Source organism: Pezoporus wallicus, unplaced genomic scaffold (assembly GCF_028554395.1).
Source record: "Pezoporus wallicus isolate ANWC-B61680 ecotype Strahan unplaced genomic scaffold, APGP_CSIRO_Pwel_v1 contig_13614, whole genome shotgun sequence".
Taxonomy (NCBI): Eukaryota; Metazoa; Chordata; class Aves; order Psittaciformes; family Psittacidae; genus Pezoporus; species Pezoporus wallicus.
The window spans coordinates 596,424-624,380 of record NW_026642178.1 but is presented as its reverse complement, the minus strand read 5'-3'; the positions used below and the strand labels follow the sequence as shown (position 1 = coordinate 624,380).

At 51.9% G+C, this 27,957-nt stretch overlaps 1 protein-coding gene across 4 annotated transcripts in view; it reads left to right on the top strand.

Moving 5' to 3' along the window:
• Positions 1 to 27,957, top strand: part of ARHGAP26 (Rho GTPase activating protein 26) — a 115,841-nt gene that overhangs the window by 57,777 nt on the left and 30,107 nt on the right. For all 4 annotated transcript variants that reach the window (XM_057427809.1, XM_057427808.1, XM_057427807.1 and 1 more), the window contains 6 exons: positions 712 to 777; positions 1,377 to 1,451; positions 8,003 to 8,090; positions 9,176 to 9,234; positions 10,062 to 10,167; positions 23,271 to 23,430. In XM_057427809.1, the coding sequence (XP_057283792.1) occupies positions 712 to 777; positions 1,377 to 1,451; positions 8,003 to 8,090; positions 9,176 to 9,234; positions 10,062 to 10,167; positions 23,271 to 23,430 (554 nt within the window). The remainder of the gene's footprint in view (positions 1 to 711; positions 778 to 1,376; positions 1,452 to 8,002; positions 8,091 to 9,175; positions 9,235 to 10,061; positions 10,168 to 23,270; positions 23,431 to 27,957) is intronic.

Below are 27,957 nucleotides of genomic sequence, written 5' to 3'. Positions count from 1 at the left end.
GATGGTGCTGCCTGGCTCCCCAGGGCCAGATCCCTCTCCCTGGGCACAGGAGATGCTTCCACCGAGATTTGACCTGAAATCCATTCCCATCTCCCAGTTCCTATCACTCTTCCACTGCTACGTCATCAGCTCTCTCTTCTCCATGTTATGTTTCTGCCTCCACACTTTCACCTTTCTTTTGATTTCTTTACTGTTTTCCTTCACAGTGGTTGCTCACAGTTATCTCCTGCTTCTCTATTCTGTTTGTTTCTTTCCCAGTTCTTCTTTTACTGTCACTTTTCAGTGCTCTAACCTCTCATACGGCTCCTTGAGAAAACCTGCATCTGCACAAAATCATCTCAAAAGCCCCTAGAAGGAATCCAAGGCACCCCAGTGCCCCGGGGTGGTCAGTCCTACACCAGCAGTCTCCAGTGGTGATGGAGATGGCCTCAAGATGAAGGCATCTCTGCAGCTTGCTTAGCTGGGTGGAGAGCTGGAAGGACATGCAGGAGTTCCCTGGGGCTCCTCAAGCATGCTGCTTGCTGTTTCCAAGGGTTTGTTGTGTCAAAATAATGTATGATTCCCTTTACCTCCTCCTCCTTCCCCACCTCACCAGAGCCATGGTCCAGGGCTGCTGTCAGCGTCAGCACCGGCTGCAGGTGAGCGCTGTGCGCGGTGTGGAGCCATCCCCCTGCGAGCTGTTCATCACTTCTCTGTCCTCTCCCCTTGCAGCTGCCCAGCTGGATAACATCGGCTTCAGCATTATCAAGAAGTGCATTCACGCTGTCGAGACAAGAGGTAGAGCAGATCACCAGGTGGTCTTGGTCTGGGGGTGGCCTCGCAGCTGTGTGCAGAGGAGCAATTGCTTACCTGCTTCTTCTCATGAGCAAAATGATTCATTACCCCTTGGAGACCCATAGCAGATAAACCCTGTGTGTGTGCTCAGCATTACCTTTGCTGAGGTGTGCATTCACCCTGCGGCTGCAGTCAGCAGGGGCTGAGCAAACGGCAGGGTAGGGTTAGGAAGGGATGTGCTGGAGGTGTGAAATGAGTGAAGGGACTGAAGCTGGGACTTCGTTTGAGCTCCTTTCACACAATGAAGGCCCCTGTGCTGTTTGTTAAGTGCAGCTCGTTTGTGCTGCAGCCATAACTCCCTTGCTGACTGTGGGGTGGTGGAAAAGTGTCCTTAGATCTTTTATTCCTGAGCTAATTGAGGGTAATACTTTTAATCAATACAAGAAAGCCTTGACATCAAACCAGATTTTACCCTCATCTATAACTTTGTGTGTACTCGGTGAGAGGGTTTAATTATTTTTGCTATTAGGGAAGTCAAAGAAATGAAAGAAACGTTGGTAGCTCTTGTGACATTCTCCTAATAAGCTCTTTGTTTTTCCTAGGGATCAATGAGCAAGGGCTCTACCGAATCGTTGGAGTGAACTCCAGAGTTCAAAAGCTGCTGAGTATATTAATGGGTGAGTATCTTGTGTGTTGTTAAAGGCAAGTAGGTTGTGCTGCTTTGAAGTCTCGCCAGCCGAGAACGGACGCTCTTGTGGGGTACCTAATTGTGGTGAATGTGCTCTTAGGGCCCCATGCTGTTAGAGGCCGGGAGGTCCCAGGGCACCACTGGCAGGTTGCTAAGGTAGGACTCGTGTAGGACATGGCTTTCAAAGGTCTGGTGCAGTCACTGGTGTCCTGCTCACTTGCGCTATGGATTTTGGCAGCCTTCCCAAATGCAAACTAAAATCCTCAAAGGAATAGCTGAGAGCTTTGGTTTAATTTCATACCCGCCACGTTGTTCCCACAGTACTTCTTAATTATTTTCTCTTGTGTGTTGCATGCTGCCTGTGGCTCTTGCATTCTCCTTGGACCTTTTTATGCCTGTTTTAACACAGTCTTACTCAGACCTTTCAAGCTTGTTTTTCCCTCGTGCCCAAGGCATTGGTCCTGTGGTTCTGGGTGCTTGGGAGGAGAGAAGGTGTTGGGAGCTTGGTGTTGATGCTGTGGGGCTGCTCTAATCACTGGTCCTGATGTGCAGCCTCGCTGCCTCTGCCCAGCAGCCCTCAGAAACCTCTCCCACTTAATGACAGCATGGCAAGAGGGAGGCTGTGGTGCTTGCTACAGGTGCCTTGTGCTCTGAACCAGCATTCATGTGGGCCTAATCTGAGCACTGAAACGTGCAGGAGCAAACAGGTCTTGGGATTGTCAGTGAGCTGGTCCTGTAGCATGTCTGGGACACCTACGGCTTCATCTGCAGTGCTTCCTTGTTGGTGGGTTTGGATTTCCATCGCCCACGGCCGTGCAAAGCAAATTGGGTCATACTTGGTCTGCATTGGAGAATCTGTAGCCTGACTCCTTTGCAATGTGACTTCCTTTGCCTTGCTCCCTCCAAATGCCAGCACTCCTTTCTGTTTCTCCTTGCAGAAAGTTTGAATCTTTGTGTTTCACTTTCAACATCCTTCCTTCTCCTCTTCCAACTCCCCATTCTCTCCCCTCTGTGAAGCTGTTCACTGAGCAAAGCCCATGGTGGCTGTAGTTGTCAGCGTTAACCTATGCAAAATTGATAATGTAGGGATAATGAGGAAGCAGAAGGGTAAGACTCTAAATCAGGGGCTGACGCAAGGGGACCTCTCTGCACCGGTTTTGCTCTGGCATTTGGAAAGCTCTCTGCAGTCACAAGAGCTGGTGACTGACTCCTTTATTAGTAGAAGTTTGGCATAGGTTCTGGGGCATGTGAGTATGTCCTGCTGGGCGCCCAAGTACCGCAGATAACCAGAGCTGCCTCATGGCACGCATGCCGCGTCCTCTGCTTCTGCTTTCCATGCCGCTGTGCATCACCTTGCGAGCGAGCGGAGCAGCAGATCCCTTTTCAACTCGCAAGGGCAGTCGTGGGCTGCGTTGATTCTGGGCCGGGGTGGTGGTGGTGACAGATGGCAGATCTTGCTTGGTTTGTGAGCTCTCTGGAGCTGGGAGGGATTCAAAACCTTGGACACCATCCAGCATCCATTATCTCCTCGGTGACTGAAGCCTCTCAGCTGTCGACCTCGTGTCTCATAACGCGGTGATATATTGCCGGGGTTCTCTTTGTCCTGGCATGTCTTCATTGGAAGTCCCGTTAGAGGAGAGGGCGTGCGGGTGCTGCTGCGGGTGGGCGCAGGAAGAGGACCCCCTTTGGGGATCTCCCATGCTGTCAGTCACTGGAGTGCTTTGCAAACCCAGGACTCGGTATCTTCCTCTGAATCACAGGCAGTTAAATCCTCTTCAGCAATAGCAGTACTAGGGCTGACTGTGAAGTCAAACAAAAACGTATCCATTGTCGGTTCCCCTTCTGTTCATGGCTGCCCTCGAGACGCTGAGGTTCTGCTCAATCCCTCCTGTTCGGATCCAATCCCAGTGTTCACATCCAGCCCCACACCGTGTTCGGATCCAACCCTTGTGAACAGAGCAGCCAACTTGTGCTTACAACTTCAGGTTTCCTTTATATTTAGAAATGAATGTGGGCAGCGGTACGGATTCACATACAGTTTAAATGGCAAAGAGCTCGGGTTTCCCGGCTGGTGTCAGTGACACCGCTGGGCTGGCCTCTGGCATGGGGTGTCCCTGTGGGAGGTCGGCACCGCCTGGGCTGACCGCGGAGCAGAGGCTTCCCATGGGCAGCAGCCGGGTCAGGGCTCGGGTTTGGGCAGAGCAGCCTGACTGCCACAGCCAGGGTGCCATGGGGAGGGAGCTCCCCAGGGCTCGTGGAGGCAGAGCAAGCGTCCCTTTACCCTTCACCATCACCAAGCACCATCAAAATGGGGACAACACCCAACAAACAAACTGTAACAGTCAGCTCCTGTGGAAGGGTTTATGATGGAGGTGTGTGTGTGCAGGACAGTGATGGTACTGACGGGTCCAAAACCTGGCACTGAGTGGAGCATTACAGTGTCCGATCTTCTCCTCTTGCTTCTTCCCGATGTTAGGAGAGAGTGGGGCTTCCTATGACCCCACACTGCTGGGGTGTACTGTGCCCTGTGGCTGGTTTGGAAATATCTTGAGCCACCCAGGTGTGGGTGAGGATTATGGCTGGGTGACAGGATGGTGCCCAGGAGGTTCCCTTGGCCATGGAGGAACTGGTGGGGAATTGAAACCAGGTCTGAGGGCAGCAGCTTTTGCCATCCCCAGGAAGCAGATGAAGAAGTTCCTCAGAAAGGGCTTTGGGCAGTGGCTGTGTGAGATAATGGGCTGAGCAGGGTGGTGGGCTGTGTGGGATGATGGGCTGAGCAGGGTGGTGGGCTGTATGGGATGATGGGCTGAGCAGGGTGATGGGCTGTGTGGGATGATGGGCTGAGCAGGGTAGTGGGCTGTGTGGGATGATGGGCTGTGTGGGATGATGGGCTGAGCAGGGTAGTGGGCTGTGTGGGATGATGGGCTGAGCAGGGTGGTGGGCTGTATGGGATGATGGGCTGAGCAGGGTGATGGGCTGTATGGGATGATGGGCTGAGCAGGGTGATGGGCTGTGTGGGATGATGGGCTGAGCAGGGTGGTGGGCTGTGGGGGATGATGGGCTGAGCAGGGTGATGGGCTGTATGGGATGATGGGCTGAGCAGGGTGGTGGGCTGTGGGGGATGATGGGCTGAGCAGGGTGGTGGGCTGTGTGAGATGGGCTGTGCAGCTGCCTCAGGATCATCCCCTGCATCACACACCAGTGTCTTGCTGTGGTTCCATCATGGCTGGGAGTTTTGGGGGTGTCTGATCAGCCTGGGCTTCCCTGCCGCCCACTGTGCTGCCTTGTCATGGCCAGCCCCATTCCCTGCCCTTGTTGTACCCATCCCATCACCTGGGGTCTGCAGGGATGATTGCATGCAGATGAATGGGGCTGCCATCCCCACTGCTGCTGCTGTTTGCCTCCAGGAAGAAAACAAACCAGCAAAACTATTTTTTTGGGAATGGAAATAGATTCCTCCCACCCTGAATTTCTATTTTCTATTATCTCTGGTAGACCCTGCCATAAAAAGGCATGTTCTAATTTCTTCTGGTGTGGATCTGGAATGCTGCAGCTCCCCTTCCTTTCCTCAAATATCCCATGTACAAGGCTGTAAGTGATAACCCCCATTATCACAGCCTGGGGAGAGCCGGAAAATGCTCCTTTGGGACCACGCAGGATGAGTGAAGGGAGCGGGGGGGATGCTGCAGCAGCCAGCAGTGCTGTGGGATGAGCTAAGTGTTTTCTTCACCCTCGAAGCCTTGGGGAAGTTAATTTTCCGGTTCTTTTCCCCTTGCCCTTTCACTTCAGCTTTTCCGTATTAGCCAAGAGACATCCGATGAGTGATATGCAGCAATGAGCAACGTCAGGGTTAACACTGAATCTGGCCTGTGGGGGTTTCTGCAAGCCCTGTTTCACGTTTACACCAGATCCTGTGGGAAGGCATCCTTGTGCGGGGCAGAAGGTCGCTGCGGTGCGCTGCAGGCACCTCTAGCTGGGCAGACAGATGCTCCATCACTAACCTACAAAGCCAAACCCTTTGCAGACTCATAAATCTGAAGGTCAAGGGGAACTGATGATCTGCTCCGAGCCTTTTCATGCCACCGACCGCAGCGTTTCACCTAGGGCTTCATCAATCTGCCTGTGAAGTCCTGGATGAGCTTGTGGAAGGACATCCAGTCTTGAGCTGTTTGTTCACCTGCAGGGAAGGCCTTGCTAGGAGAAAGGGGCTGGGTTTTTGTGTTATTTTCATTTTGGTTTGTTTTTTCCTTATGCCACCTTCATCTTTAATCTCTTTAAAGGGCCTCCTTCAAAAGGAGGTGCAGCAGGAAGTTGCCCTGGCACTGAGGGGAAGGATGGTGTTCGTTTGTGTGATTGCAGTGAGGGACACGTGATCCTGGTGTGGATGTACAGTTCTGAGGTGTTTGTTTTCAGGTGCTGCTCTTGATGGTTTTTTGTAATTAAAATAATCCCTTGCCCCAGGGAGAGCCTGACTCCCTCACTGCATTCTTTTAATTAGTTTTAAAATTACACTGTGCTACGTCTTGCTTTAGAATTCACAAGCTCATTGTACGTGTTGGTGGGAAGACAAACCCCCACTGAGCCGAGTCCGTGGGACCAGATGGTGTTGGCAGCTCTATCTGGCATCAGGCTTGGCCATGGTTGCAGCGAGTGCTCCTCTGCGCCTGCTCCCGCTCTCCAGGGATGTCCCTGTCATTGGAAGGACCCACACAGGTCTCCCAGCATCCCCACAGAGGCTTCATAGTGATTTTGGTGGAAGCAGGATCCCTGTCTCCAGGTCCTGCTCGCCCAGAGCTCAGTGAAGCCAAAGCCTTCAGCTCTGGGGAGGTTGAGAGGCCATAGAACCCCAGCCTGGTTTGTGTTGGAAGGGACCTCAAAGCTCCTCCAGCTCCAACCCTGCCACGGGCAGGGACCCCTTCCACTAGAGCAGCTTGCTCCAAGCCCCTGTGTCCAACCTGGCCTTGAGCACTGCCAGGGATGGGGCAGCCACAGCTTCTCTGGGCACCCTGTGCCAGCGCCTCAGCACCCTCACAGGGAAGAGCTTCTGCCTAAGAGCTCATCTCAGTCTCCCCTCTGGCAGGTTAAAGCCATTCCCCTTGGCCTGTCCCTACAGGCCCTTGTCCCAAGCCCCTCTCCAGGTTTCCTGCAGCCCCTTCAGGCACTGGAGCTGCTCTCAGGTCTCCCCTTCAGGAGCCTTCTCCAGCTGAACCAGCCCAGCTCTTTCAGCCTGTTTGCCAGCAAAGAGCATTCAGGAAGCAGCATCCAAGCAGGAGGGAAACGACTTTCTCCTGCATTTACTTCTCCCTTCTCATCAGCCGTGGCTGCTTCTGCCATGGAGCAGCCTCTGTCTTTAGTCCTGGCAGCTGGTTCCTTGGTGCTGCCGTGAGGTATCCGTGGCCGGGCCACTTAGCCCTGATCTCCTGGTGGGTTTTGACATGACCGGCTGTGGTTGTCGGGGAGGAGTCAGAAATGAACTCCATCCACATCCGTGTCTGCGAGGCGGGTGCGCAGGCAGTGGTGCTCGCCCAGGAGCACCCCGGGGTGATGGGGTCCCGGCATGGGTGGAGGTGCTGGAGGAGGGAGCGATCGCCCCTTCCCAAGGGCTCTTTTCTTATCAATGCATTGGGGTGTTCTCGCAGGAATCCATAAAACTGGCAGCGCATTGATCCCTCTGTGGAGCCCTGTGCAGACAAGTCTGGCTCCCTGACCGGACGGGTGCTGTGCAGGAGGCAGGGGAGCAGGAAGCTGCAGGTTCCGTGAGTGTGGTTTGGTTCAGATCCGCCGTCGGAAGGAGCTGGCTGCTGCTCTGGAGCCGCCTGTTTCCATGGTCCACAACAGCTGCGTGGGTTTGTGATGTCTTTAAAGGAGTTCTTCAGAAGATAGGAGGGGAAAAACTGTGGAAGGGAAAGGAAGGCCCCGGAGGAGATGAAGAGGAGAATGCTGCAGTGCTCAGCAATGAACCAGGCACTGCCCCCAGACGCTGACACTGCAGCGCTGAGAGCCAGTGGGAGGGCAGCTTCCCAGGATGGCTCCAGGGGCTCTTCCCTACCTTGGCCAGGAGAAAAAGCCACCTCCTGCCCCCCTGCACACCCATGGCCTGCCCGACGCCCCCAGTGCCACCGTTGCTGCCTCTCACATTGGTTCAGTGGGGTGATGCCTTGCAGCCTGCCCAGGGCTGGGATTTCCTGCTCAGCCCTGGGGGTGTCTGTGTTTGATGGGTCTGTGTTGTGTTTGTGCCCTGCTCTGTCACCGCTGTCACTGAGCCACCGTCTCCTGTGCCGTGTGTCACGCTTTGGTTACGCTGCTGATCTCACTGCTCGTGCTTCGTGTTTTCCCTTTCTTTCTCTCATCCCGTGCGAGTGAGTGTGGCCCATCTCATGTAATGCTTCCCTGCACAAGTGTCTGGATCAGCTTGTGCTCACTGGGCTGGGGAATAGCAAATAAAATGGGACGTGGTGGTCTTCCTGCACCGCTGAGCTGGTGAGAGCTGGAATTAGATTCACTGTGCTTCACTTTTTTCTGTTTTCTCTTCTTCCTTAGATCCCAAAACAGCCTCTGAAACAGAAACTGAGATCTGTGCAGAGTGGGAGATAAAGACCATTACCAGCGCTCTGAAAACTTACCTGAGGTAAGGCAGGAAAGCCTCAGCTTCGTGAGGAGTCGGTGATGGTTTGGGGCGTTACTGCCTGTTACTGTAGATCCTTTGCAATAGCACTTCAGTAGTACCAAAGGAGAAACTGCTCGGAGAGGATTGGTTCTGGCTTTTCCCTTGACCCTCCAGCATGGTTGAGGAGGATCTGGGGAGCACGGTCAGCTCTCTGATGGATGCATGTGGTACAAATATGGTCCTAAAAGCCCATTCTTGTGTCCCCTGCCTTGATTGCAGTTTTTGCCTAAGCTTTTCCTGATGGGCTTCTGCCTCATGAGCCTGGAGCAGGCGGTGAGTGCAGGGATCCTCTAAGGGCTGTGGCTGTAGTGCTGCTCAGAGCAGGGTGCTGAGCTCTGCTGTACTAATAATTCCTGTAGGCAAGTCAATGCCATTATCACTGTGGGTTATCTTCCCAAAGGATTAGTTTGTTGGCATCTCATTATCCACAACAGGCTTCTACCTGTCACGGCTGCAGCTTTGTGTTTTCTGACACTGTTCTGTGCACTGGGTTTTATTTGAGAGAGAGCGCGCAGGAGAGAGCCTAAATCCAATTAGGGTGATGAGGATAATTAGCTTGGTGGATCTCAGCCTAGGAAATCACTGCATCGCTTTTCATGATTGGCAGCCTTTGCTCTGGAGCTTGAACTGTGCAAAGCCCTGAGGAATGCCAGCAGCACTGAGATGTCCCGTTGAAGGGATGTGGAAGTGGGAGGGCAGAATGGGGAGCCGAGTGGGAACAGGGACTGGTAAAGTTTTGTCATGAAGCCTGTTTCTCTTTCTAATTTATTTTTAAACGGATTTGGAACACATGGGCTCACGAATGCCCTGAACCTCTGTGGTACTGAAGGAATGCTGAAGTTAGAAATGGATTCAGTGCAGTGCGGGAAAGGGAGGCAGAATAAATCAAAGGTGCTTCAATCGATCTTATTCCTTCTGATGGGGGGAATTAATTAGAGTTGCTGTTGCTTAATTCTGCACTTTTGAAGACGGCGAGGGCAAAGCTCCATTTCTGTGGATTGTGTTACTCAGATGTGTTGTGTGTGCGTTACCTTTTTATCTTCCAGAATGCTTCCAGGGCCGCTCATGATGTACCAGTTTCAAAGGAGCTTCATCAAAGCAGCAAGTGAGTTTGTTGTTGGCGGCACCGGTCTGAAAGAGGAGCCTAATTTGCACGTAACTGAGCATAACCCCTGCCCTGCTGCTTCCCCACTGACCTCCTGCTCCTTCAGTCCCGGAAAGCAGAATGAGAACGGAGAGACAAGGGGCATGGTGTTGTTTGGGACTGAACCAGATGAAGAGGAAGCGCAGGTGGTGCTGGGGAGCGGGGAGCTGGCTGGTGCCTGCAGCTCTGCCTTGCTTTGACTGTCATGTTCCCAAGGGAAGGAGGCTGTTGTTCAAACGCCGCCTCCGGGGATCTGATGCGGTTGGTTGTGGTGCTTGTGTCTGTGCTGCCTTCCTTTGCCTGCCCTGGACATGGTGCTCTGTGTGAGAGCAGGTAACTGTTGGCACACACAGCAGCCTGTGTGCATGGCTGGAGCCAGGGGGCAGGAGGGCTCACGTGCTCCGTGGTCACATCAGTGACTGGCCTTGAACGGCTCCTGCATAGGCTGTTGGACCACATCTGCCGGCACTGGTGGATCCAACCAGCACCAGATGCTGCAGCGTCATGAGGCTCAGTGCTGGGCACATCCTGATGGTGCTTGGGAGCACATTGAATGGGAATGTGCTGATGTTGGTTACAGCCAAGCCCCTTCTCTGATCACAGCTGGCTTTTCACATGGCTGGCGGCTCTCACCTCACTGTTTCCTTTTGGGAACAACCAGTTGGGGTTGGTGGAAAGGAAGAGTGCTTGGTGGAGCAGGTCCCCAGGACAACTGTTGGGTCCTGCATGCCTCTTCGCATCATAACCCCCCTAATGCAGATATAAATCATCTCCTATTTCCAATGCAGAACTGGAGAATCAGGAGTCAAGGGTGTCAGAAATCCACAGCCTTGTCCATCGGCTCCCGGAGAAAAACAGGCAGATGCTGCACTTGCTCATGAACCACTTGGCAAAGTACGTTTATGACTGATCTGTTTTTCTGTCCTTTTTCCACTTCCTCTGAAAGTGAATAGTGGCAGAAAAGTTTCGTTGTGTGTGTGTGGTGTTGAGTCATATCTGGTTGGCGAGGACCTGGAAACCTGCGTGTGAGTGGAACGAGGGCTGCGGGATGGAGCGGTGCAGGGGATGGTCCCGCTGAGCCCCAGCCTGCAGTGGCAGGAGGGGTCACCACGTTCCTGGGAATATAATGATGCTCTAATGGTGTGGTGATGGGTCTGGCGGTCCAGGAGGCAGAGCGGAGGTTAGGCTCCTCCCTGGCTTTCACATCAAGCTTAGTGTTAAGGACTAGGAGGTGTTTCTTTGCTACAATTGCGTATTTGCTGCCTTTATGCGACCTGATGAATCAGTCCAAGGTAACCTTGAAACTTTCCGAGGGCACCGGAATTGAATGATTTTTTTTTTGCTTTCAGTGATAGAGCTGACCTGTAATTTCCTGTCTTCATCCTGCTCCTGCAGGTTGCCATGGAAACCTTTGATTAGTGTTTTAAAAGTGGAAGCATCATCAGGTGTTTGCGCCAGGCTCAAGGCTGCGGGGTCGTACCTGCCCTTGTGTTCCCACCAGTGCCATGGGCGCGGGAGGGATGGGGCAGGAACCTGGGAATGAGTTAATCGGAGTAACCGGTTAGAAGAAGGCTTGGGAGAACCTGAAGTCCAAGAGGAAAAATAACAAATGCTACTTGAAATAGGATTAAAAATGACTCCAGATGCTTTCTTTTGACACGGGTTTGTATCTGTTCCATGGGCTCTCCGGCAAGGCTGTTAAAAGCCCAAGAGCTGGTTTAGATCTCAGTTTCAAAACCTGCTTTATTTACAGGCTCAAGCCAAGGGCCAGCCGGTTCCAGGTACTCCCATCAGCCAAATCTGTGTGAGGAATCTCGTAACTGCTGAAGTGTTTTTTATGTAAAGGAAAACCTGGTGGTGTTTGAGTGAGAGATGTGGAGAGGGGAGGCAGATAATGCAATGGGTCTCATGCTGCTTTAGTGGGCAAGGAACTAAACCAAAACACAAACAATGAGTGAGCAGGAAGAGAAACAGCTCATAGTGGTTATTTAATGGGAAAAAAATACCTCAGAGAAAGGCAGGAAGCTGAGGAGCGAGAGCCTGCTCCATGGAGCTACCGCCCTGCAGCAGCTCCCCTGGTCCCAGTGCTGTTCCTGGGGGATCCTGGCCTGTGTAGGGAAGGGGGATGCTCTGACATGGGGGGACCAGCTGGGGTTCAGTGCTGCCCATCCCTGGTGAGGGGAGCCAAGAGCAGGGCATCCATGGCTAACACTGGCAAAGCCAAAGGGCTCCTTTCCAAGCTGGGCTGCACTCATCTGATTCTGCCCTTTTTCTTACTTAAAGTAATGTATGAATAATGAAGATTTGCATTTTGATCACAAGAGCTGAAAAAGCATTTCTCACAGTATTGCTGTGGAGCTCTCTTATGCTAAAAGCAGAACTCCTGTATCAGTCACATAGAGTCCATCCTGTGTCATCCTGCATCTGTTTTTTGGTGTGTATGCTCACTGTTGCCCACTAGAAAGGGACTTAGGGCTCCTCATGTGGCGTGGGGCTGTGGTTAATAGCAGTACAAACCCCTGCTATCACAACTGATAGGTTCAGAAATGGCAATTATTAGCACAAATGAAACAGCAGATGGGAGAAATGCCTGTGAGGTGGTTGAGCAGTGCCCTTCCGCTGTGCAGCAGGGAGGTGCTATGGGTCCTGCTCTGGCTCTAGGGGGAAGGAGAGCTGGAGGGATGGAGGACAGGTCCCGGGGACAGGCACAGGCAGGATGTGAATAGACAATGAAGTTGATTTCTGTCTCTTACTGCATCTCTGAGCCTGTTTGTGCTGCCTCCTGTCTCCTGTTCATGTGTGCAGGCAATTACCTGCTGTGTAATACAGAATGTGAGCAATTCCTGCTCCCTCCTTGGGAACGTGATGCTGCAAATGCCCCCTGCTCTGCAGACCCTGGTTCCAGTGAAGCTTGCTGTTATGATGTTACTCTCTGACCCATGAGTAGGTGCAACCTTTAATTTTCCTTCCTGGTACATGCTCACTCTGTCAGGATGCTTGCGATAAGCGCAGCTGTGATTTGCTGTTCCTGAAAGAGAGGAGAGCTCTTTGTTCTGATCCTTGTCCAAGGGGATCTCTGCAGGGAAGCCTGAATACCCGCAGTCCGCCCCGTTCCAGTGAGCCCCATGCCTGCATCCACTGGTCGTGCCAACAGGCTGCTGGAGCTAGTGAGGCTCTGGATGATCTTAAAACCCACCTGGTTTCTCTTGTCTTGGGGCAGAATAGTCCGTGTCTTTCAAAGGACGGAAGGACAAGCACAGGATGTCTCTTCTGTTTCTTGTAGCTGTTTTAGTTATCAGCATCACTATTGCTTAGTCAGTCTATTAATCCGTGGAGCTTTCGGTGATTGCAGGGATGGTTGATGAGTGTTCCTCATTCCCTGCTTTAAGGAGGAGAAACACCCTTTTTACAAAGGTACATGAAGAACTGGTGCCAGGGGAGGTGGTGAGTGCCCTGGGACACTGCTGGCTCCCTGCTCTCCCAGCATCATTTCCTAGTGGTTTATGCCCACCTTTTCCTGTGCCCATTGGGGCAACAGCCTTGAGCTTTGTGTGGTGCAGATCTCCTCACGCCGTCCTCAGGGTTTGCTTCCTCTTTATCCTGGGATGTTTTCCTTATCCCCACTGTCCTTAGCTGGGAAATGAGGAAATCAGCACTACCTGGGTGCTGCAGAGCGCCCTGGGTGCAGCCTGTCCTGCAGCAGCCACTGAGCAGCACGCTCATTGCATGCTTTGGTGCTGTTTTCCTGCAGATATCCCCTTTTGGCCAGCACCTATCCCCCAGAATGGCTGCACTGCTGTTTCCAGTGCTCTTTTATCAACCCCATGTGCCAGCTCTGGTTAAACTATTATTTTTTTTCCCTGCCAAATAACTTGAAACAGAGCAGAGGCACAGAGATACCATCCCTGTCTTCTCCTTCTGTTTTAATGTACTTTCTCACCAAGGAGTGAGTGCTTTGGAGAGCAGAGCAGGAGGAGCTCAATCTGATGGTGCTTCAGGCATTGAGGAATTACTTGATTTTGCATGGGCACACTTTGACAGCTGAGCCTTGCTTTGTTCTCTGGCAGCGAGATCGAGGTTCTCCAATACAGATGGTGCTGTGCTTGTGCACCCTTCAGTGGGGCTCCTGAGATCCTCCTGCAGCTCTGCATCACTCCATGCATTGCTGCTGCTCCGTGCATCCCCTGGCCCAAGGAGCAGGGCCTGCGGGTCCACTCCTCTCCTGGCAAAAGGTCAGAACCCCAAAGGATGCTGCAGAAGAAACGTGTATATGTGTTTAGCAGCATTATCTTCAATCACTCAGCACTGTGGGCTGGCCAGCAGGGACCGGTTCCCTTTGCTTTTGCTGCGGTGGTGTTTTCTAGTTTACGTGTTTTAACCAACATGACAGTGATTGCTATCTTGAGCACAAAGTGTTTTCCACTTATCAGCGTGGATGGTTTCCATGGGCTCCGTGGGGTGGCTGTGATCAGCCACAGCCTGGGCATCCATTGGAACCCACCCTCTGTGACAGCCCATTAGTGAGATGGGACAGGAGCAAGGGGCCTTTGGGAGGGGCTCTGCTCTGTTGAACCGGGGGGCGCTGGCAAAGGAGAACGGGATAAGAATTCTTCCAGGTCTGCCTACAAGAAGAAGACGGTGCTTGTTTTCCTTATGGAGCAATCCCAGCCCTGGCAGCGCCGTGCCCTGCTCCCGGGCTGCTCTGTGCAGATCCCATGGGAGCCGGGTCCCATCCCCAGTGCTCACCATGGTGAGTTCTGTGCCAGCAGCCTCGGGAAACCCACTGAAGCTCCTGTGCAGGACCGGGGGCTGCGGCGTGCCCAGAAACAGGCTTTTCCTTGGGCTGTTTTCCCTGTTTCCCCCCGAAGGTGCAGCCGGCGAGGAGGCTGACACCTCTTGGCACAGCAGGTCTGATTTCATCCCCGTGGCAGCTGTTTATGCTGCTGTCTGGTAACTATTCATTGCTTGATTTATGTATTACTTCCAGTAAGTCACTCTTGTCCAGGACGTTCTGGAAATTTCCACCAGCCGCTGAGGCCTCCGCGATGCGCTGCTCTCATATGCTCCTCACCTGATTTGGCTGCCAGGAGCAAATAGTGACTGAACTCTCTGACCCTGTGTGGCCAGGCCCGGCAGCCATCCATTCCTTTTCCCAGTGCCTCTTTCTGATCCCTCTGGATCGTGGCACTGCTGGGTTCCAGGGGAAGCCCTGGGAATTCAAGTGACCCAAGGGATCGGGATGCTCCCTTGGGCAGCAAAAGGAATGTCGCATGAAAAGTGACTCCCGCAGGCACACTGTGCCTTGCAGGAGCAGGGAGGATCCTGCCTGGGCTTGTTTGTCCTGGGTCAGGCTCATGCTGTGGTTCTTTATCCCGATCTTGCCTTTTTTCCCCCCCTTTTCTCCTCCTGTTTTGTTTCTCTGCTTTGTGTCTTGGGTTGGAGCATCAGGTTTTAGGTGATGCTAAGGAGAGCTGAGGTAGGTGCAGCTTGGTGAGCACCATACCGGAGCCAGTCCCATGGCTTGGGACAAGACAAAGGGAATGGCTTTAACCTGCCCGAGGGGAGACTGAGATGAGCTCTTAGGCAGAAGCTCTTCCCTGTGAGGGTGCTGAGGCGCTGGCACAGGGTGCCCAGAGAAGCTGTGGCTGCCCCATCCCTGGCAGTGCTCAAGGCCAGGTTGGACACAGGGGCTTGGAGCAAGCTGCTCTAGTGGAAGGGGTCCCTGCCCGTGGCAGGGGTTGGAGCTGGAGGAGCTTTAAGGTTCCTTCAACCCAAACCAGGCTGGGATCTCTCAGCCTCTCCAGAGCTGAAGGCTTTGGCAGCACGGAGCTGTGGGTGAGCAGGACCTGGAAACAATGATCCTTCTGGTTTTGTTTTTAATACGAGATTCTGTGGAATTTACCAAGAAAAAAAACCCAAGCCTGTAGGTGTTCGCTGTGTTTCTTGTGCTTGGCTTCCTGTAATGTGCAAATTAGCAAAAGGCTTTGTTCTGCTTCTGCAAAGGAACTTTTAACCTCCTCAACCTGGATTGTCCATACAGGAGCTGTTTGGTAGCTTTTTCTTCTGCGCTTCTCCAAAAGATCCCTCTATTTCCTGCTGGTGCCCCAGTTCTCAGCCGGGGAGGAGCACGCTGCAGAGGCTGCAGCATCTCTTAGCGGGTTCTTTGCTTGTATCTCCATCACGCATCAGAGTCATCTCTGTAGATATGATAATGGTGTCTTAAATTAGACCAAAGCTTACATCACCAGCGCTGGCAAGGTCCCTCAGTAGCATGTAATGCGGCATATGCCGGGTCTGCTGTGCAGTTCCTGTGGCTGAGCATCCCTGCCGGGATCTTCGGGAGAAGCACCAGGCATCTTGCGTTACTCAAGCGTGAATTCTTACGGGCTTGCGTTTGAGCTCAGTGTTGTTGGATGAGGTTGTTGATGGCACACAGTTATCTGGGTTCTTTTTAATTGTTTATCACAGTGAAACGGAGGCTGTGTACAGAAACAGATTGAGTCTAGAGACAGCAAAAGATTTCCAATAAATGGCTGGCATCGCTCCTGGTTGTGTCTCCTCGGTCCCTGCAGACAGTGGGACTTGGGCATTTTAATGAGAGCTTCCCCAGGTTGCCCTTTACACTGAGCAGACCCAGTGCTAAATTCAATTCTATAGATTTGAGTCAAATGTTTCTTTAGCACAAGAGAGGAAAATAAAAGTCATCAGTGCTAAGATGTCTTTGAGCTGCAGTTCTTCCCTGGGATGGGTTTTTCTTCCCTGTGAGGGTGCTGAGGCGCTGGCCCACGGCACCCAGAGAAGCTGTGGCTGCCAGTTCAGGGCTGCAGTCGCTGGGATGGTGATTCGATGGTTATCTGCTGCCACAAGATGTAGGAAGGGCACTGTGGGGTGAGTGGGTGCATAAAACATGGGGGATGTTTTTCTAATCATTGAACAAAGCCTTGTTCCGTTGGCAAGGACGGGACAAGCGTTTTACTTGCTGCGTTAAACAGGACTTCAGTTTGTTCTGCAAAGCCGCCTGTTTCTGTATTCTGTTTCTTTCCAACGACATTCATTTAGGAATTCAGCACTGGCTTTGTGTTTGTGAAGCAAATGTGCTCCAAAATACCTCTAAAGGGAAGGAGAAAGGACAAAACCTGCTTGGTTACCCTTCCCCATGGCCGATGATGCTCCTCTATGACTGTGCAGGTGCACACCAGGGAAACTTCTGCTCCTTCCCCTGCGACCTGGCTCTCGGCTCCGCATTGTTTCCCGTGCCTCCCTGCAGGGCCAGCGGGAGCTGCACTTGCTGAAGCCGGTGCCGGTTCGTGCTGGGAGGCTTTCTGGAAGCCCCTTTGCTTTGGCTGGTTTCCACCTCCCAGGTGAGGCTTCGGCACGTCACTTACGACTGCGGCAGATCTGCCTCAGGGCTTCTTGCTCTTCCAGGCTGTTTGCACCCAATGGCTGTGTAGGTTTCCTTACTGCAATGTGAAAGCACTGGGGACTTCAGGTTTCAGAGGAAAACCTGGGTGCCTTGCTGGGTTTACTGGGGCTGATGCTGCTCATGCACAGGGTGGCTCTTGAGGGGCTGCAGGCACAGCCTGGAGCCAGCCAAACCCCCCCTCTGCAGCACAAGCTGCCTCCATGGCTGTGGCTAATGGGTAAAAGAACTGTTATTATTGTAAAGAGGAAAGATGTATTTGAGGGCAGCAGGCTGAAGTTGTGGCTGAGTGCTGGGCTTGCACACAGAGAGCTAAAACTAAGGGAAGATGTGCAAGGCTCTGGCAGGGGTATGGGGACTGTGTTCACCGTGTGTTGCCTCTTGGTTGCATGTGGTGATGTGAGGTTTGCTGGTGGGGCTCTGGGAAGGGTGGCAGAGTTTCTGTGGTGCTCAGCATGACATCCCATGGGCTGCATGAAGGATGCTGGTCTTTAACAGGGTGTTACCGCTGCAGGGTGGCAGCGGCACAGGGGACAGCATGTGCAGCCCTGGCAGCTCCAGCTCCATCCCTGAGGACGTTTGGGGGCAAAGTCCCCTTTTCTGGCAGTGTTTCTGCAGGTGGGGACTGCGGTGGCATCGTGGCCATGCCTGATGGGGAACGTGCCACCCTTGTGCTGAGGGCTGGGGAGCAGGTTCAGGACCCCCCTGTCAACTTATCCCCCTGAGATGTCTCACCAAGCTCAGCTTGTCCGCAGCCAGAGTGGGTGGCTTTGGGAGTTGTGGTGACTTGATCTGGAAAGCCTGAAGCAGAGGCGCACTGCAGCCCCAGACGTGTTCTCCTTGCACGTCACAGCATGTCTGGATTTCACAGGGATCGGGATTTGTGGATACCGAGCTGCACGCTTGGCCTCTGCATCTGTTCAGCGCGATGCGAGCGCTTTCCCTTGTTTTTTTTTTCCTTGGGAGTGAACCCAAGCATCCAGCTGTGGCCAGATTCACCCGGGAGGAAGAGGGAGGCTTGTTGGAGCCAGTCAAGCCGCCCAGCACCACTGCAGCACATGCTTCACCCCGGCTGAACGCCCCTTGAGTTGTCAGTGCTGCACCGGGAGGTTTTGTCAGCTGCGTTTGCCCTTGTCTTTGCTGGGAGGTTCTGCATGTCCCTGGTGGTCTGTCCTCCTTTTGGATCTCCTGGCCTTCATCTGCATTCCTCCGCACTTGGCTCTCCTTGCTGGAGCGGCGGTGCTGTGGAAGTTGTGATGCTGGGAGTCTCCGCAGCCTGCAAAGGGCTGTGTATGGTGGGGTTTGTCCCATGCTCCCATCCCTGCTCCTGTGTGCAGGGAATGCGCAGTGACCACATGGCAGGCAAGCGAGCCCCATGGTGCTTTCTGAGATGCCACCGTGCCACTGTGAGCGATGGGTGGCATCGGGGTGTACAGGGGCACTTGGTGAGGATTTTCTGTTTCCAGTCTCCTCTGGGCACTGCAGGGCAGAAGATGTGGGTTTTTTTTTTTAAAATCTCCTTTTATTAACTTGAAATATTTTCATTATTATTGTTATTGGTCTTGTCAACACAAGGAGGACGTGGAGCTGTTGGAGTGAGTCCAGAGGAGGCCACAGAGATGCTGCAAGGGCTGGAGCAGCTCTGCTCTGGAGCCAGGCTGAGAGAGCTGGGCTGGGTCAGCTGGAGAAGAGAAGGCTCCTGAAGGGGAAACCTGAGAGCAGCTCCAGTGCCTGAAGGGGCTGCAGGAAACCTGGAGAGGGGCTTGGGACAAGGGCCTGCAGGGACAGGCCAAGGGGAATGGCTTGAACCTGCCAGAGGGGAGACTGAGATGAGCTCTTAGGCAGAAGCTCTTCCCTGTGAGGGTGCTGAGGCACTGGCACAGGGTGCCCAGAGAAGCTCCTCCGTTCCTGATGCGGAGCCATGGGAGCTGCTGGTACGGCGGCCAGCCCGGCCCTCGCCCCGCTGTCTACCTCCGCACTCATCAGCTGCAGCCCAATTAAGCTCATTAGTGCGCAGGGATGACTTGAACGCACCCAGGAACATTTCCCAGAACTCATTAGGTTTTATCCGACAAATAGCAGCAATGGTGAGCGCCGCTCTCGGCCGGCGCTGTGTGCCTGCCGCGTGAAACGGCTGGAACTGGGAGAACTGGGGGCAGGACACTGGCTGCAGGGTTTTACTGGAAGGAAGCCCAGCAGCCTTGCTGAGCCTCCCCCTGCACAAGGAGTGAACGTCCTGCAGCCGCGATGCTCTTTGTGAGCGCTCGGTAGGGGTTGGAACTGGCTGAGCTTTAAGGTCCCTTCCAGCCAGACCCAGTCTGGGATTCGTTCTGTGATTCCCACCGTTGAGTGGATGGAGGATCCGCAGGTGCCTCTGTCACCCCGCGTGCTGTGTCCTGCTCTTTACCTTCATTCGTGTCTGGGATCAAGTGCAAGCCTTTCATTTGCAAGAAGCTCCGCAGAGCAGCCTCCATAATTTTGGGGGTTGTTGTCTCTCTGCATGATTGTCTTTCCACTTTAAATAGAAGCTCTAAAGGTGGTGGCAGACATGAAATGTATTTTTACCCATAGCAGAACGAATTAGCCGCATTATTTTCTGTCCTATAAGGTTTCGCTAGGCCAGCCATAACAAGCACTTTGTTTTCAAAGGTTTGTTCCAGGCATGGAAATAGAAACACTTGAGACTTTATCTTTGTTCCCTTTCAGATGTTTGTTTGTTTTCTCTGAATCAGGGAAGACATTTGAACTAATGGCAGCACTCCTTGGCTGAGGCTTATGTATGTGTATTTTATATAGATATAATACATACACAAAGTAATGCCAGATGGAGAGGAGCTTTGGATGAGGGCCTGTAGGGACAGGCCAAGGGGAATGGCTTTAACCTGCCCGAGGGGAGACTGAGATGAGCTCTTAGGCAGAAGCTCTTCCCTGTGAGGGTGCTGAGGCGCTGGCACAGGGTGCCCAGAGAAGCTGTGGCTGCCCCATCCCTGGCAGTGCTCAAGGCCAGGTTGGACACAGGGGCTTGGAGCGAGCTGCTCCAGTGGAAGGGGTCCCTGCCTGTGGCAGGGGTTGGAGCTGGAGGAGCTTTGAGGTCCCTTCCAACCCAACCAGTCTATGGTTCTAATATTAACACCGATCAAATAAGGAGGCAGTGCAGGGCTTCCCCCGCCTGCAGCACCCATCCGGCTCCGCTGCATTTCTCCTCTGTTACAGGGTGCTGATTGCAAGCCCGTGCAACAGAGAAATATTTACTGTTCCTCTCTGCTTCCCTGCACTGAGGCCTGACTACCAATTACTCTGTATTAAATTATGTTTGGCCGTCCTGGTGATTATACAGTATCCAAGCAACCCAGGTATAATCTGATTTAACACACAACATGGATTTACCCTGCTCCTGTTCTCCTTTGTTTTTGTGACAGTGAATGTACAGTGAGCAGTGTCTGCCCATGGACCCCCCCCCAGGACACGACCTGCCTCGGAGCTGGCATCCTCCTTTTGGCTGGGGGCTTGCAGAAGCCAAGGTGCTTCTTGGGTTTGCACCAAGTGGGTCAGGTCTTTGGACAAATCCCTGTGCAGGGCTGCTCGTTGGTGATGCTCTGCAGGGTGTGGATATTCCTTCCATCAAGGGGCTCTAGGGTCTGTCCAGTGCTGATCCCAGAGACAAGTGGGAACCATCAGGTGTTACGAGGAGGACAAACAGCCCAGAGTGCAAAAGGCAGTGATAGCCTGGAACATTGTAAGCACCAAGTGGGAGTTGAGAGGTTGTTCTGCACATTTCTCCATTAGCTGTTGCTTGCCAGTGCCTGCCTGTGCTGGAAGTGTGTTCTGCAAAGAGGGGAGGCAGAGAGGACTGAAAAGGGACCCATCTGAATTAATGTTCATGCAGTTGCTTTCAGAGAGCACCGAGGGCCAGAAAGAAACAGCAGGTTAAAAGGAAAATGTAGCGAATCCTTGGAAACCTTCTAAAGGGCAGCTCAGGAATGGCACTAACAATGCCTGACAAAAAGCACCAACATTAAGCACACTTTGGGATTGAGAACACCCCATCTTTAGAAACTGCACCATTATTTTCTAGTGCAAAGGATGATGAAGAGGTATAATTTATAGTAAATTATCATGTGGATAATGGATGTGAAATTTGAAGCATGTGAAAGGTGAATCATGTTTTTTAGCATAGCTTTGGTAACAGAGCGCTCTCAAGTGTGCAGCTGGAACAGTACCCATGGTACGGATCAGAAGTTCATGCGCCACCAAGTTTAGTTCAGCGGGAGTCAGATTTGCACTGGCACAAAATGTCTTCCAGGCTTTACAGGGCCAGAGCCAATGTAGGAAGGAGGGATTTGGGATGGAGGCGAGGGCCAATGCTTGCATCTGGGTGCATGGGCATCCCTCGGGCACCCAGGGTCCTGCTTGGGAACCCATTAATAGCTTCATCTGAAATAATGAGGGGAATGGTGCACAGCTGCCTGCCCATAATGAACCAATGACAATGTAATTTATTAGAGTGATGTATTACATGGGAACGGTAATGAGAAATGGAGGGACCTGATTTTGTAAGACTCGGATCAATTCGGTTGGGTTTTTATAAATGAACAGTGTTTTTCTAACCACGGAAGATCATTAACATATTATTTTATTAGTACCTTTCAAAGCTGTTTGAATTACAGCTGCGTTTTTCAGAATCCAAATAGCAGCATGTGGACATGTGTCTGAAATATAGATGTTGCTGCAGTGTAAATACGTCATTGGCATTCGATAGGGAGGTGGGTTGGAGTGACGGAAGAGGCTGGGATACATCTATAATTTATGAACATAGCTGTAAGTAGGAGTTATTTTCCTGTAAGCAAGCAAGCTTTTTCCTGAGAATTTGTTTCCTATTGAACTTCTTCTGCCTTCTTCCCTGCTCCATGAGGTCGTGTCCCCCTAAAGAGAATTTGCTTCTATGCTGCCAGCTCTGCCAGGCACTGGCATCACTGCGGGTGCAGCTCTCGCTTTCAGTGAGGGTGTGGAGAGGCTGTGCACTGGAATGGGCAGCAGGGATGGAGGTGGCAGCAGCTCTGCTAGGCTGTGCATGGGCTCCTTCCTCCTCAGGTATCATCTCTGTAAGCAGAGCCTCCCTTCAACAACCCAAACCCAGCCTGTGATTCTCTGATGTTTCTATGTGACTTCTTGCCTGGGCAGTAAATAGGGCTGAAGTTGCTGAAGAGCCATTTCTTGGTGATGACTTCCTCTCCTTCTGCCTGAGGAGCCAAATATAGGGATGAGGAATGAAGAATTCTTTGCTGGTTCAAGTGAGATTTGGGTGAAGAAGGATGGAATGCATCCTTTCTTTTAAGCCAGCCCTAGCTTACCCTGTACTGAAATAAGCTGAGCATGCACATAAGTGATGTGTTGGCCCTGAGATCAATAAAAGCTCATGGCAATACATTGTTGGGACGATACAGCAAGGTCTGAGTCCCAGCCTCACTTTGTGCTAACCTGCTGCATTTGTCCAGGGAAGACAGGAGAGGAGGAGGAACGGGAAAAGACACTTAAACCCCCCCTTAGGCTAAAGCTGCCTGCAGTCATCGGGCTTCCTGCTTGACGAGGTCAGGACAAAACCATACGCAACAGCCGCTGAGATGGGGCTGTAGGTTCCCACCGTAGGTCCTGCTCTGTCACCCACACGTGTGTCGCAGCATTACATGTCATTGCAGGGCTCCAGCATGTCATAGCTGAGCAGCCAAGTCCTTGGCACTTGTGGTCGGACACAGCCTGGCTGCATCCCACACGGCAGCATGCCCCATGTCCCACCATCGTGGCGGGGCTGAGCTGGAGCAGGGGACATGCTCTATTAGGACTGCTGGTGCTTTGTACCACTGAGACCAGGGCTCACACCAGAGCTACTTCAGAGTGACCCCCAAATGCACTTCAGCAGTGTGCCAGGTCCTCAGTAGGAGCTCTTTTGCTGCTGAACTGATCTGCTCCCACTGGGCTGCAATACTTGGAACATAAAAATAGATGGAGATGACAGGGAGGATGGCTCGAGTGTCAGTGGTCCCTGGGACAGCGGGTGCCCATGCCAGGTGGATTCCCCAGTGGGGTGGGGAAGAGCATGTGTGTGTGTACATGAGTCCAGGGGTACAGCCCCATTTTCGCCATCCAGCCTGTTTTAGTTGGATGGGGCTGACCTCTGGTGCAGGCAAAAGCTTAAATGGGTGAGAAGGATTTGGGTTTTGGAACATATGAGGTCACTCATTCAGTTGGAGAGCAGCGTGTGTCAGAGGTCCAACAATTTGTTTGTAGAGGAGTTTTGAGCATTAATGATTCAAGATGTTTTCCTGGGAGTGGTTTGCAACATGAGACTCAGCGGCCAGCATAGCGTTGGGGTTTGATGGGATTAGTCAACTCACTGAGGCTCAAAGGTCTCTAGTAACACAATAGTTAAGGTTGTACTTTTCCACATGGCTGAGCCTTCAAGGAGCTCACCAGGAGTGTAATAGATGTAAACAGGGTTGTGAGGGTTGTGCCAGCCAGGAGGCAGGGAGGGGGTTTCCCTCCGCATCACTTCTGTCACCTTTTCCTTCGTCTCTTTCAGAGTTGCCAATAATCATAAGCAGAACCTGATGACTGTTGCTAATCTGGGTGTGGTATTTGGGCCAACGCTGCTCCGACCTCAAGAGGAAACAGTCGCTGCCATTATGGACATCAAATTTCAGAACATCGTGATTGAAATTCTAATAGAAAACCATGAGAAGGTAATGGCTTCCCTTGCTTCCGTCAGTGCAGTTGATGTATGGAAAGGAGTTTGTCTCTTTACAAACTGCAGCCCCTCTCCCATGGTCCCCATAGCCAGTGGCACCGGAGGTGGGGTTGTGCCAGGGGGTTCAGTGATGGACACGACTTGGGATGTGGTGTAGAGGCTCCAGAATTGATGGTTCTTGGGCTGTAGTTGTGTAACCAGCAGGCTGGTAACCAGCCTTTTTTATAGTCATCTCGGTGTGAGTCAGCATGTCTCTGTCTCTGTTACAGAAATCCCAACTTCTTTGCCTTTTCCACGGTTTAACAGGAATTTGTCCTTAGTTTTAAGTGAGATGGGCACTGAAAGAAACTAGTGTGAGGTGCACGCTTAGACTGGATTCCTAATTCTCTGACTAAATCCAGGTTTATTCCATGGTGCGGTGTTGATCCCCTGAATTATGATGCATTAGTGTTAGTTGGCCATAAGGACGTTCATGTCTGCAGCAGGAGCAGCTCAGCGAGGCAGTGGCACGGGCTGTCCCTCCGGCTGGCCGCATGCGAACAACATCACATAAAAATGCCATTTTCTTCTCAATTCAAACATGTTCTTTTGTTTGTGTGGTTTGGGATGGACAGAAATAACTAATTTGAGCATTCAGGCTGCGAAGAAAGAAGCAGAGGCAGGCTTGGCTTTGGCTCTGGTGTTGGGCTATTGCATGTAGATGCTGTGAATGTGTTTCTGGCAGGTTGAGGTTCAAGGTTAAACCGTTGGTACCTGTGGTGTGGGCAGCAGACCCGGGGCATGGCTGTGTGGGGCTGCAAAGGGGCATCAGGAGTGCATCCAGCAGGGATAGGGAGGCAGTGTCCATGTTGTGTGTTCTTAGAGAAGTTGCTTCCACAGGCACATCGAGACTATGGTATTTGTTTAGGATGAAGGAGCTCTTTTCTTCTGCATGGAATGTAATGGCAATGATGGCTTAGTTAATCTGCATAGCTGTGCAGATGAACCTGTGGTTGTGAGCAAAGCCCAGCTTCCCCAGCCTTGGTCCTGGTGGAGGAACCATCATGAAACCTCACGGTGGCCTCTGATGGTCACCTCCATGTCTGTCATCTCTTGGTTGGTGCAGGGAGGTGTTCACCACCTCTCCCGGTGGGATGAGGTCTCTGCTGTGTCACCAGTGTCCCAGGCAGCACGGCATCACTGTGAGTGTGTTTGCTGTCCCTCCCCTTCGCTGTGCTTTATGGAGCCCTCCCCTCATGGGCCCTCACACAAACACGTCTTTAGGCACTGATTTTCCTCCCTGTGCCGGTCCCTGGCCATGCCAGCCGAGCCCTCCATCGGCCGTTGCTGCGGAGGAACCGATGGCAGATCTCTGCAGTGATCGTATCTGGAAGGGCTGCTCTGTGCTCACCAGCCACATTACAGCTCCTGCCCCGCGGTGCCCTGGCTCTTCCATGCTTTCCCCTCCTTAGAAGCGACTCCTGGCACTGGCGGAAGGGTGGCTGTGTGAGCTGGTTACATACATTTGTCCCCAGTTGATTCTGAGGGCCCTGTGAACCCGTGTCCCCATCCCTGCAGGGCTCCCGGGAAAAGATCCTGGGAAGAAGGGAGATAGGAAGACATAACTCCAGGAGAGGAAAATCTCTTAAATGCAGCGTTAGTGCCGGTTCAGGACTGGTTTGTTTTAGTGTATTTCTTAATTTGAATTGATTGAAGCTCCTGGAAGGTTCCCCACAGGAGCTGCCGTGGGTGATTAGCAATAAGCAAGTTGCTTGTGCTGGTGCTGCTGGTGCTTTATGTTGTTTTATGCCAGTGACTCAGAGCCACTGCTTACAATTAAGTACATTCGCAGGGAAAACGTAATTGATTTGAATGGTTCCTGGCAATCAGCGACTGTCTGGTCTGACATTACATTTCCCCCAGGTAAGTGGAACGCCTCTCCCATCAGAGTGACTGTTGTCATTGTGTAACCAGGGAAAAAAGCAAGCTTAGTGATGACATCTCTTGGTCTGAATGACTGCTGGCAGCCTGTTTACGCCGTCGTTTCAGCAGGTTTATCTGATTGCCGGGGCAGTGGGAGGGTTTGGGGGGGGTTAGTCAGCGTTCCCTGCTCGCCTGCCTGCATTTGCAGTCACCCCGTCTGAGATCTGGCTCATCTTCCCCCTGAGATTACTGCTGGGGAAAAGCATTCATCCTGGAGCCATACAAGTCTCAGGGAAGGATGCTGCAGGATATGGTGCTGATTATCCTGTGTCTTCCGTGATGTGACCTTGTGCTCCCACAGGTGGTACCTCTGCCTTAGCGTGCGCCCTGCACCTTGGTAGCCATGCACAGTTTGGAATCGTAGTCAGCAAAAGAGGGGCTTTGTGAAGGTTCCCGGAATGACGGATAAATCACGGTGTGCTCTGCGTTGCCAGAGGTTCTGACACTGACCATTAAACCCTGTGTGTAATCCAGAAAGTTCAATCATTTCTGGAGGTTTAACAGCTTTCCAGGTCCCAGATCCAAATTGCTGTTAGACTCACAGCAGCAATAGGCTCTGAAACAGTTGTTAAAGCTTCTCAGGTCTCTGCACATTGAGGCGTTGCAGCGCTGGCGTCTGCCCTTATGATTGCAGCCACTGGGACCTGCTGCTCCTTGAGTGATGTCCCATGGGTTGTACTAACACTAGATCTGCTGGACATGGGGAGTAGTGCTGGGATGAGACTAGGATCAGGGCTTGGGAAGGAGGGAATGACAGCTCCATTTGCCTGCCAGATGCTGCAGTGCAGCAAGGAGGAACCCTGGAAAAGCAGAGCAGGAGCAACGTGCCTGGCTTCGGCTGCCCGACGTGACCCAAGGAACCAACCAAATGTCAAATTGCTACTTAACAAGATTTATCCATCAGCCTTTTCTGCCTATGGTTATGAATGAATGTGCTGGTAATGTAATGTGTTATAAATCATATCCTGGATATATATATATATATATATATATATATAATTAAATGGGTAAAATTATTTTTCTCCTATGGCTCTAGATGTGGCCATGACAGGCAAACCAAGACTGCATCCAGTGGAAAAAACAGTAAGGATGCTGTGTTGAGAGCCTGGTTACTTGACTGATTGCAATTTAGCACCATATTTCTGACTTAAAAATTAAATGTTTGCTGAAAGTAATATTGAAGCACTATTACATCTGACAATTGCAGGTGTCCATCCATGTTCTTTTCCAAAGCTTTCGTTTTTATAGCTCTCTGGAAAAGACCATTGTTCTGAAGTGTTACCAGTTTAAGAGATCAATTCACTGTCTTGATGATGCTCCCTCCAGACAAAGGGTTGACCAGGTCAAATGCTAATGCACCCAGTATTGATGACAAATAAGAAAGTAGTTTATGCAGTGAATTAGACAGCCCCAAGCACGAGGCTTGGTGAGGACTAATACCAAAGTCGAAGCCCTCAGCACCCCATCTTCAGTTTATTCTCTGTAATTAGCTGAATGTTTAGTGATGCTGTTGGCAGTTTTAGCTGGTCCTTGTGTAAGACTCAGTGCCACCAACATTTTGAATGTCACAGCAACTTATTCTCCAAGCTCCAGATGCAGCTTTGTGCATGGGAATACACCGAGCTGTTGGCCAGAGCAGAGACTGAGGGCGGACCTTCATATGCTGTTATATCCCATCCCTCTGCTTTGGGCAGGATACCAACCTCTCCTGTTTTCTTCTTCCTTGTCATAAGATGGGCAGAAGTGTTAAAAAAGCCTTTTAACAGCCACCACTGACAAGGTGCTGCTGGGTCTTTGCCGTTTGGCAGACAGGGATAAGGTGTTATGGAGCTGTGGAATTGCCGCCTGCGTCAGGCTGAGGAGCGGGCATGGCACGACTGTAAATGTGATATATGGATCCTGGCTGCTCCTCTCCCACTCCAGCTATTAAACTGTCTCTCCCTCCCTGTTAATTGTGCTCTGGGACTGGGAGTGCTGTAGCACAGAGAGGAGCACGTCTCGGCTAGTCTTGTTAAACTGAAGAATGGAACAAACCTGAGCAACTTCCCTGTGAAAAGGAGAGGATTGTGCCTGAGCTGAGGGAGATGGAGTAGGAGGGTTTGTCCTGCAGTGCTGGCTTCCTTTGCTGCTGAAGAGATCTGGGCTATACAATAAAGGCAAAGTCGCATCTAGAGTGAGCTTTTCATCGTACAGTCCTTGGGGTCTCTCCTTAGACCTTCAAAACCAGTGCTGTGCTTTTTAAACATAGCTTTTAATTGACTTTTCTCCATTGTGAGCGGCTAAATTTAGCCTGCATGCTCTGCGCTGCTCAGAGGTGGTAGAGAGCGGCTTTTAACAGCCCTGCCAGGGCCTCCGTGCTGCTTCTGCTCTCCATCTCTGGTTTATCTCAGTGGAGATGCTACAGAGGGACTGGGATGCCCAGAAGATTCTTGGTTGCAGTCTGTCCTGGATAAACACTGGTGTTTCTGCTTCATCAGGTGGCTGTGTCCCACAGTTGGCACTGTGATTCTAGTAAAATTGTTTGATAATGGTGTTCCAGCTGCATTTAGAAATGCAACCT